The sequence below is a fragment of the Poecilia formosa genome, unplaced genomic scaffold, assembly GCF_000485575.1.
Source record: "Poecilia formosa unplaced genomic scaffold, Poecilia_formosa-5.1.2 Scaffold134, whole genome shotgun sequence".
NCBI lineage: Eukaryota > Metazoa > Chordata > Actinopteri > Cyprinodontiformes > Poeciliidae > Poecilia > Poecilia formosa.
Genome location: NW_006800073.1, coordinates 1467110 through 1478235, shown reverse-complemented (window position 1 = coordinate 1478235; position 11126 = coordinate 1467110). Strand labels below are relative to the sequence as shown.

At 35.5% G+C, this 11126-nt stretch overlaps 1 protein-coding gene across 1 annotated transcript; it reads right to left on the bottom strand.

Annotated features, from left to right (window-relative positions):
- Positions 1-5462: 5462 nt before the first annotated feature.
- On the bottom strand, positions 5463-10277 carry mylpfa (myosin light chain, phosphorylatable, fast skeletal muscle a). Its single transcript, XM_007562191.2, has 7 exons — positions 10167-10277; positions 9291-9389; positions 7396-7471; positions 7204-7308; positions 7033-7111; positions 6898-6946; positions 5463-6198 (listed from the first exon to the last, which is right to left on the bottom strand). The coding sequence occupies exons 1-7, from the start codon at positions 10167-10169 to the stop codon at positions 6097-6099; spliced, it is 513 nt and encodes a 170-aa protein (XP_007562253.1). The 5' UTR covers positions 10170-10277; the 3' UTR covers positions 5463-6096.
- Positions 10278-11126: the final 849 nt, after the last annotated feature.

The following is an 11126-nucleotide window of genomic DNA, read 5'->3' as shown; positions in this document are numbered from 1 at the left end:
TCACAATATTACCGCTTTATTCTCGTGTTATTACATCTTTATTATGTTATTCTGACTTTATGCTCGTAAAATTTGGAATTTATTCTCGTAAACCTACGACTTTATTTTCATACGACTTTATTCTCATGTTATTACGACTTTATTCTCGTGTTATTACGACTTTATTCTCGTGTTATTACGACTTTATTCTCGTGTTATGACTATTTTCATACGACTTTATTCTTGCGTTATTATGACTTTATTCTTGTAAAATTAAGACTTTATTCTCATCTTTTTGTCTTGGTAAAACACTCCAAAGCTCCTTTATCTTGCTGAAAAGTTACTTTTAACTTAGTTTTGTCTTATTTGAAGTGTACTGAGGTATTTGGTCTAGAAACAAGACAAAAAATACTTGGTAAGACTTTGTGTTTTTGCAGTGCGTGGATCTGATTTTTTTTTTTTTTTTGGTCGAGAAACATATTTTATCTTTTTTTTTGTCTGTCAGTTCTCACAGAAACACGAGGGAGTCTTTAGAAGTGGTGCCATAGTGTGTTAAATTAATTTAAATTAAAATCTAGCTGCAGCTGACAGGATTAACACTCCGTACGTTGTGTTTAACTGGATTACGGGGGATAAAACATCTCAAACGTAGGCACTGAAGACAAAATCGCTTTTTATGATGTCGAGGATGTATTTATTGTCTTTGTAAATGTGTGTGAGTGTGTGTGTGCCTTAGTAGATTAGTGAAATGTGTTGTGGACTCCAACAGCTCACTTTTTTTTCTTTTCCCGTTTTTCTTTTTTTTTTTAAATGTAATTTCAAACTAAAGTTGAACTCTTGCTGTGGTTCTTCCCAAACCCGTGACTTTATCTATGTCGTCTGATGGCGAACGCCGAGCCGCTCCGAAATGTTCGTTTGCTTGTTTTTGAGGGGGAATAATAGAAACAGGGGTTTGAAAAATCAAATTCAGGTGCACAAATTTGAGAACTTGATTAAAATGAACTCATGGGAAACACATCTAAGATTTAATACTTTTTCTTCTAAATTTGCACAGAAGATATAATTTTTTATGCCTTTTGGCAAAATTACGCCTGAATATTTTCATACGAGATCCAAATTTAATCATTTTCTTTTCTTTTTTGCTCAACTTCTGTTCTGAAAAAGAAATTACAAATGACAGAAAGTATTACAATAAAAGTGACTTTTATGTCATCATCCCTTCTGAGTCGAACGACGACATATTAAGTCATAACATTCACAGAAAAAGACGCATTTAAAATTAAGAGAAAAAAGTTGTTTTAATGAGGATAAAATCTCCAGTTATCAGGATATAACACTTAAAATTTTCGTTACTTTTCATCTCATAAAATTATGACTTTATTCTCCTAATTACGACTTTATTCTGGTAATACTATAACTTTATTCTCATATTACTTCGACTGATTTTATACTTGTAACTAAAAAAAAGAATCTTGCTCCAACTTCCCATCATAAAGTTGACCTGAATTCAAAGTTCAAATAAATAAAAGCTGTAAAATATGCTTATGAAACAAGATGGCCGCCTTGGGCGTGCTGACATCACTCGTTACTATGGAAACACAGGAAATGGGCTGGTGGGGGGGAAAAAAATCCAGATTATCCTAAACTTTCCAAAATCGTGAAAAACTAAAATTGATTTATTGAACCAACTCTAACTTTAGGAATACTTTTAATTTTAAATCACTTTAAAAACTTGATGCTACCCTGATTTAATCACTGATTTAATCCCTTGAAAACCAGTTTTTGTTGTTTTTTCCAAGGTGAAATGAATAAATTTCAAACTAGTTATTCGTTTTTTATTAGGCTGTCCATCAGTACCATTGGCGGCCCACGGCATAATGCTGCCACCACTGTGCTTGACAGATAAAGAAGTGTAATATTGACTCTAACGAGCATAATGGTTATTATGACATAATAGCTCAGTCTTTACTGAGTGGCGCTGATGATCCAGCATATTCAGTGTTGCTATTCGCATCATGATCCATTTAAACTGGAAAGTCTGGGTGAAACTTTGGTGTTGATGATCCAAAAAGAAGCATTTTTGCGAAGATAAAGCTGGTTAAATTGGCGTTTGTGACGTAAAACCAATTGGTTTAGTTGAGTTCTGCCATTTATGCCAAGAAGAAATGTTGAATATTTCTCTGCAGCTCTTCTGGAAGAAGTTCAAATTTGTGCACCTAAATCTTGTTTTTAAGTTAAAAGAAAAAATTTGTAATATTCCAAACTTCTGAGCAAACAAAACACGGGAGACTGAAGGAAAGAGGAGACATTGTTATGGTGTTTCCTGTCCATGAGAAAATAATTAAAGGTTTCTATTCATATTAAAAAACGAAAGTGTTTTTTTGCACTCGTAGGACAAAGAAAGATACCGTAGTATTCATTTGAATCCAAATGAACAAATTGTACATCTTATCCAATTCAACATTTCACAACTTGAGCTCATTAAGCAGTGAGACTGTGATTTTTAAGGTCTTAAACAATGAAGGATGTTTTTTTTTTTTTGCACTTGCACCATTGCAGTTATTCACTCATCTGTTTGAAATCACTGCCTTGAGGACCTACTGCAAGGTGCCAGGGTGTGCCAATGTAGCATTAACGTCTCATCCGGGTGTATTTATGTACAAAGGAGGTTAATTTAATCAAATATAGTATATTATGAATTATTATTTTCATCTGAATATTTTTCTAAGAGGAAGAGACACCTGTTGGACTGGAACGATGGACTTTTTGCACGTCAAACTTGATGCATTTCTTTTGCTTTTGAGTTTCCTCATTGTCGGTCTGGTTGAATTATTTTCAGTGGCATACAGTATTAAAAGATCAGAGTTTAAAAGAAAGAAGCGAGGACAAACTGAACAAACCGAGTTGATGGATTCAGGCAGAAACACGAGGAAAGCTCTTTGTGCTGTGTGAAACACCTAAAGGTGGTTTAACGGGGACGAGGTCTTCGTGTGTTTTAAATCTAACGCTCTAATCTATTTACACTCAGTGTTTTGTACTGTAACCTTTATGCATACATTAAACGGCACTGAACCTGTTGAGCATAAAACCACGGCGAATCAGGGCCACTGTAGGAAGGAAAAGGAGTAAATACCCCAAAAAAATCCAGAAATTTCTAGATTGAACTCTGTAATTTTTGATCTCCACAAGTCAAATATTTGTGAGAAAATATTCATAAATTTTGAGATCAATTTCAAAAATTTGCAAGAAAAGTTCTGAGTTTGAAAATTCCAAAATTTGCAAGAAAAACTCTTAAAATTTTCAGATGAATCTAAAAAAAATATTTTTTTGAAAAAACTTGGAAATTTCCTTTTCAAACTTGGAAATTTCCAAAAGTTGAAAGTTTTCTGATTTTTTTCTTGCAAACTTTAGTCTTTTCAAACTCAAATTTCTATGTTTTTTTTCTAGGAAATTTCTGAAATTAATCTCAAGATTTGAGGGTTTTTTCATTGCAACTTTTTGACTTGGAGCTGTTTTTTTTAAATCTTTCATTAATTTTAAAATAAATAATTTCTTGCAAATTTTCGAACTCACAATTTTCCAAGATTTTTTTTGCGATTAGTTTTAGTTTTTTTGGTGGACATTTTCTCTTCTCCTTTTTGTCTTCCATGGCCATATATGGTGTTGTAAAATAGTGCCGGACAGTTTGTGTAAAACCTTTTGGTGGCTGAGGACAAACATGGAGTCTGTAACTGTTCAGCAGTTTAGTCGTCGTACTGAACATCTCCTCCAGATTCATTGTTTGTGTCCTGACTTTGATGTCATTTACCTTCATATCTCATATTTCATCGTAGATCGGTGTAACGTAACAAACCACATCTATGCAAACCTTCTTCCATCACGACTGTTGATGTGTGCAGCAGCAGCAGCAGCAGCACACAGTTAAATCAGCTAAAAAAAGATTTTTGTGCTTCAGTCTGTGTTTTTTCTGCACAGTCAGACGTTTTGTGAGCAATTCCTCCTCACTAGACGTCGATTTGAGAGAGCGATGTGATAAAAGTGAATCTGACACTATTTCTAGGTTCAGCACTTGGCTCTGCAATACTGAGGATAAATTAAAACAATAAAGTTGATCCTCGTCTGTCATTTCTGCGTTAATGATGAAGCTGCTTCGTTGGGAATAACTCCACTGATGCAAGTACTTAAAGTGTTTCTCTCAATGCCGTTATGTCTTTTGTGTCTTTTAAGTTTACATCTCTCTCTGTGGCGAAAGTGAAATGAAATCATAGCTAAATAAATTCATTCCTTCAGATTGACAACTGATGTATTTATAATGACGATAATGACAGTTGTGATGAGTAATAAACCGTAATATATTAAATCATCAGTGTGTGTGAGATTTTGTTTCATCCTTAATTTAGAAAATGATCTGTTATCGCAGTCCCTTCCTACAAAAAGAAAAATGTATTGGACTTCTTTATTTGCTTTATTTTATTTTTGACTTTGGGATTTTTGCTGACACAAAAGGTTTAGCTAAAGGCTAAAAGGTTCACAATTATTTTGTGTTTATAAAATATATTCTCTTTTACAGTGAAACTCTCAAAACTGATCGTTAAAGTGAATTTAATTGTCTGCAGTCTTTACAACCTTTACCGTTTTTGCCCTCAGTCCAGGTTAATTACCGTATTTTCCAGACTATAAGTCACCGTTATTTTCATAATTTAGCTTCTCCTGTAACTTATGTCTTTATTTTATTTATTTTTTTGTCTTCATGATACATTTTTTGACAGAAGCGTTGAATGTTAATTCATATCTACGGACATGAACCAAGGATTAAACATTACTTCCCTCACGTTTTGCAGTTTGAAAATAAATGCGACCTGTAGTCCAGAAAATACGGTAAATTATTTACGTATTTACTGCGTAAGGGAATTTGTTGTCCTTTTTTAAAGAATAACTTTATTTCTACTTTTAGGTTTTAAAATAAAGATAAACATAAAACTTTTGCTGAAAGAAAGGATGGATAATTTTTTTTGTATTTGTACTTGTAAAAAATGATGTGAAACTAAAACATGACGAGAAAAGTATTGGTGATATTCTGCTAATATACATCTTTTGTAAAAGAACAAAAAAAAGCTGCTAAACCTGTTATATTTAAAATCATTTATTATCATTTTGCCAAAGTTATGGGAGATATTTTTAGAAATAATTTTCATCTGATATGTATTAAGATGTATAAAAAATACTTTTAAAACAGCTATAATTTGGATTATTAAGGAGAAATGTTCTAATTTTCAGCCTGGTGTTAGTTGTTTTTTTTAAATAAATATCTCAATCTTTACCAGGAAAATATTATTTATAGATTTCCAGTGACACACAGAGTATAGCTCCTGTTTTAGAGAAAAACACTAAATTATTTTAATAACTGTAAACGTTATGCTTTTGGATTATTATAGAAATCAATCATATTGTTCCCTGCAGAGCCACTGAACAAGCACACACTGTAAAAAAGCAAAGTGGTTTTTATTCACATTTTGTCCCTTTATTCATTACAGAGGAAAGGCATTGAAGGTCACTGGATCTTAGACAGCTTATGGAAAAGAAGAAGATGATTTCCTGAAAGCGCAAAGGAGTGGAGGGAAAGAGATCGAAGACGTTAATGTTTTCTTTCGTCCCGTTCTCCCCATTCCTTCAGCTGATTGTTTTTTTTTTCTTTTTCTTTTCGCGGCAGGAAAACCGGCATCGCTTTAAGGATGCTTTTCCAGTTTAGTCAGAACGTACTCTCACTTCCTCTCTGCTGCTTGCAGCCAAAATGGACGTTCTCACGCGTTGGAGCGAGAACCACTTAACCCGTTTTCCTCTCAGATACCGAGGGAAAGGCAGACAAGAAACAAAATGAAGAGAGGTGGTTCGAGTAAATCTTGATGTTGGAAATGTCACAGGATAATTTTATTGGAAAAGAAAATCATCCCTATTCCCCATAAGCAAACATAGACTTCCCACAGGCGTCAACCGAGTCTCTGGGTGTGATTGGTTGAGCTTGTGGGTTTACACAGAGAGGTGAGCAGGGAGGAAGAGGAGAAAAGAGGAAGGCAGAAAGCAGAGGGATGACTGTCTTTCTCGTCTTCGTCCCTCTCTTTACTCCTCCTTCTCCTCTCCGTGTGTGATGACGTAGCAGATGTTCTTGTAGTCTACGTTGCCGGCCACATCTGGGGGGAAGGCGGCCCACATGTTCTTAACCTGCAGGGAAATCAATCGAGTCGTGAATAAAAATCCTGTGAAATTAAATTAAATTATGCTTTTCAGACACTTGGATCAACAAAAGGACCAGTAAAGTTAATCAATCTCACAGAGTTTTGTTTTAAGCAAAGTCTTTAAATATTCAATAGGATTTAGATCTATTGTGCTTCCTGGAAGAAGTTAGGATCGATCTATAGGCGGCACAAAACAATCAATATTTATTTTTGGTTTTTTTGCACAAAATAATTCGTACATAATATACGATGGCATATTAGGGCCTCTGTAGATAGAAAACAACAAAAAAAGTAAATTTCCACCAAAAAAATCAAAAATTTTAGAGAAAAAACTCAGAAATATTTAGATTAAGCTCAGAAACCTAAAAAAAAAAACTCAAAAATTTCTGAACTCCAACATGGTAAACTTGTCCAAAATCCATCTCAGAAAAAAAAACAAACTTGGAAATGTGTGAGCTATACAAGTTGAACATTTGCAAGAAAAAGAAATTGATTGATCTGAAATTTTCAAGAAAAAACTCAGAAGTCACCAAGTTTGAAAAGTTAAAGGAAAAAACTTGGAAATGTACAATAGATGAGAATTTTAAAGAAAAAAACTGACATTTTTAGAGTAATCTCAGAAACGTTTAAACTGATGAGTTTGTCTTTTTAACGACCAAAACAGCTGAACAGGCTGAGCTCTTACATCTTCTGGGGAGAACCTGTCGCACTGAGTGGTCAGGAGCTCCTGGAGGCTGGAGGAAAGCGATTCAAAGCGTTAAAACGAAATCTGTTCACGATCCAACAGGTGGATTAAAACCAAGAAAATCCGAGTTCTTACAATTCCTTCTTGATGGTTCCGGTACCCTCAGGGTCCAGGACTTTGAAGGCAGCGAGAATGACATCCTCGGGATCAGCACCTGGTACAAAAAGGCGGTTTAGTTAGTTCTGCTAATGCTAACTGATGCTAACTGCAGCGCGTTGTTTGTTGTGTAAGTCCAGCGGTGCCCACCCTTCAGCTTCTCGCCGAACATGGTGAGGAAGACGGTGAAGTTGATGGGGCCGCTGGCCTCCTTGACCATGGCCTCCAGCTCCTCGTTCTTCACGTTCAGTTGACCTTAACGGAGCAGAACCGGAAATCAGCACAAGAGGTCGGGAAAGGAAGCGAGGCGGGCGGACAGAACGGGTCGCAGGCAGAGCTCACCCATTGAGGCCAGGACGTCCCTCAGGTCATCTTTGCTGATGATGCCGTCTCTGTTCTGGTCAATGATTGTGAAGGCCTGAGAAACGGAGAACGGTTTGTTACCGGGGACCTTTCTTCACATTTTGACATGTTGAAATAACAAATATATGAGAAAATACACAAAAAAACCCCAGCTTTTCTCCTGTGGCTCCAGCCAAATGCCTTTAGAGTTAGAAAACTGAGTCCACAATGCAAAAACACAAAATCTTACCAACTATTTTTGGTCTAATTTCTAGTGCAAATATCGTAGTTCGCTTTAAATAAGACAAAACTAAATTACAAATAACTTTTCAGTGAGAAATAGCAGCTTGTTTTAAGTCAACAATTATTTAACATTGAGGAGAAAGTTCTAGGAACTAGAACTGGGTTGCTAGGTTACGGCTGGGCCTGGCTGGGGTTGCTAGGTAACGATAATGACATGAGTGAAACAATCTGGCAATGGAACTAGAACCTTTTCATCAATATAAAGGAATTATTTACTTAAAACAAGCTGCTATATCTTGCTGAAAAGTTACGTGTAAGTTAGTTTTGTCTTATTTTAGGTTTACTGAGATACTTGAACTACAAACAAGACAAAAATACCTGGTAAAATTTGGTGGTTTTGCAGTGCAGATTACAGGAAAAGTTCAAAACTGTCAAAAAATTATTTTCCGACACTGACAGGCCAGGAATATTCTAAACTTTCTAGAAAAAAAGAAAATGTCTGAGCTCCAAAACCTGAAAATAGAAAAAAAACTCATAAATTTAAGTATTAAAATTAATGTTAATTGTAATTAATATTTATGTTTTCTAGTAAGTTTTCGATTTTTTAGAATCTTTCTAGAAATAAAACAGGACATTTTTTTTATCTCCAAAAATATCAGAAATTTTTCATGTTAATATCAGAAACTGTCTAGAAAAAATCAAGGAAATTTCTGAGCTCCAAAAATCGAAAACTCACGAGAAAAAAACTCAGAATTTTTTTTATTTACCTCAGCAACTTTCTAGAAAAAACTGAGATTTCTGAGTTATTTTGTCTTATTATAGGTGCATTTACACTAGAAATTTGACTTTTTTATTTTGAGTTTTTGCAGAGTTTAGGTTTCAGCTGTTTAGTGGCTTTTCCAAAATGTCAGATTTGGCCTTTGGGGTTTCGGGGATGGGGTGGCTGATCCGCCCTCTGGCCTCCCTGGTCTTTTTTGGGAACGTATCATCCGGGCCCAGCTGTCCGATCCACTCCACGATGTGCCAGTGTAACTTAAGACACTCGAACTCAGTCGCCAACCTTTTCCTCAACCCTCCAGACTCGCTTTGCTATTTCTTCCCCTTCCCGTTTTACCCGCAGGCCGTTTATGTGCTGATACCTGCAGATGCTTTTCATCTGCGGAACGCGCTAAGATCGCTGCAATCATCGTGCCGTTCCTCCACTAAGTGCCACTCAGGAAGCCGGTGTCGTTTGTCGCAGACGGCATGTTTTCTATTCGGGAAATCGTCATCCAATCTGCTCAGCCAGTCCACCTAAAATTCAATCTCTTTGACTTTTAACACCTGCGTTTTTCTAAACTCGCTTAATTTTATGCTAAAGTTCTCCCCTTTTTTTTGCTTCTGTGCTGGAGTGTTTGCTGTAACAAAGAGCTACGAGATGTTTGAATAGCAGCTGAGCAGGAGGTCAAAGGTTGAGCAAAATATGGAGCGCCTTAAATGCCGTCAAAGTCTCTAATCACATTCAGCTGCTTACTAAACTCTCAGGGGAGCGGAGGAGGCAGCTGCTGCCATCCTAAAGCAGCTACAGCTAATTTTAATTAGGAATCATTTAATTTATCACTCAGTAATTGAGTTTCTTGGATTAATCAGATTGTGATTGATTTGAGTCTCACCTCTTTGTACTCCTGAATCTGGCTCTGCTCGAACATGGAGAACACGTTGGAGGAGCCGCCGTCTGCTGCTGCTGCCCTCCTCTTAGCCTTCTTTGGTGCCTGGATTGGAAACGCACAGCAGGTTCTGTAACATGCTAACATCTGCAAAAAGTTCCTCTGAAGGTTTTTAAAATGAAAACAACACATGCGCCAGTTATTTTTAATTTAACAGCCATTAATGAGGTGCAACACACAATGATTGCATCAGAAGCTGCACTTGAAATCACAAAATTAAAAAAAAAGTATTTTTGTGTAGTTTCCAGAGCAAACGTCGCAACACATTTGAAATAAGACAAAACTAACATAAGTAACTTTTTAGCAAAACATAAGATCTTGGTTTAAGTAGATAATTTCTTAACATTGATGAAAAAGTACTAGTTATAAAAAATATCTCATTCCACTTCATTTAATTGATAATTTGTCATTTTTCATCAATATTATTGACTTAAAACAAGTTAGTCCTGAAAAGTTAGTTTCGTCTTATTTCAAGTAGAAACGAGACAAAAATACTTTGTAACTTTTTGTGTTTTTGCAGTGAAGATCTAAATTCTTCTCCAAATTCTTTTGAGAAATGAATAAACATTAAGTGGATTTTTGTCAATTAGCATCTAGCTCTGCATCAGTATGCAATAAACCACTAAAATTATTCTGTATAAAGGTAAAAATTTGTGATTTCATCGTGAGATAAGAATGTCAACAAACTGATTAAAAAATAAATAAATAAATAAATTCTTCAAATAAAGAAAAAAATCAGAGTAAAATCCAAAGTTTTGGTTGAATTTTCATCCAGATATTTCCTTCAGAAGAGCACAGAGGAGCAGGAACGCTGCTACTCACCATCTTGAGGTGGAGGTTTGGAAGATCAAGTAAGAACAGAAAGTGTGAAGCCGCGTTGCTCGGATATTCCCGGGAGCTTTTATACGATTCCTCATCGTCTATCTTTAGCCTCCGCTTCAAGTTTGGATGGAGATATAAAGAAGAGAGAGAGGAGGGAAGCTAAGGAGACGGAATGGCGGCACAGCTATCACCTTACAGGAGATCAAAAATAGACGCAGGAGTCTTGGAATTAAGCAAACCCGATAGCTGCGGGACTTTGCACTCCCACGTGGACTAATAAGGATATGCAGAACATAGATGCTCAGCTGGATCGCTGTCCCTCCTCCCGGCTTCTTCTGCTTACAGGAAGATGCCGCGTCTACTCTATGGTTTTATTTTTGGTTTGCGATGCGCGTAGCAAAACTATATTTTATACACGGATGCAATTTTTGGCTCGGCCGGCTTTGTGAAGCTGAGATTTTCCCACAGAAGTGACGACAATGAGGTCTTCTCATGTGTGGCTCTAATTAAAATAACGGAGACTGAGAATGGAAGGACAATTTTAATATGAACATTTCTCACATTGTTTTAAGTGTAAACTCAGTTTTTCTACGTTTATACAACTTTCAGGAAATCTGAAACTGCAAAATAAGCTGCTAAAATTAAAATAGATGCATTCACCTTTTTAAATATAGAAATTGGTGTTTATTTTATTTTTTTTATTTGCAATAAACTTTATAAACTCAAAATTTTGCCAAGTATTTTTCTCTAGTTTCTAATGCCGAATTTTAAGTTCACTTGAAATAAAAAAAAACTAACTTGCAAGTAACTTTACAGTAAAATATAGCAGTTTGTTTTAAGTCAATAATTACATTATATTGTTCTAAAAAGTACTAGATTATTTCACTTAGAAAATGGCAAAAATATATTTTTATAAATTAATACTTTTTCATCAGTCTTAAGGAATTATTTACTTGAAAA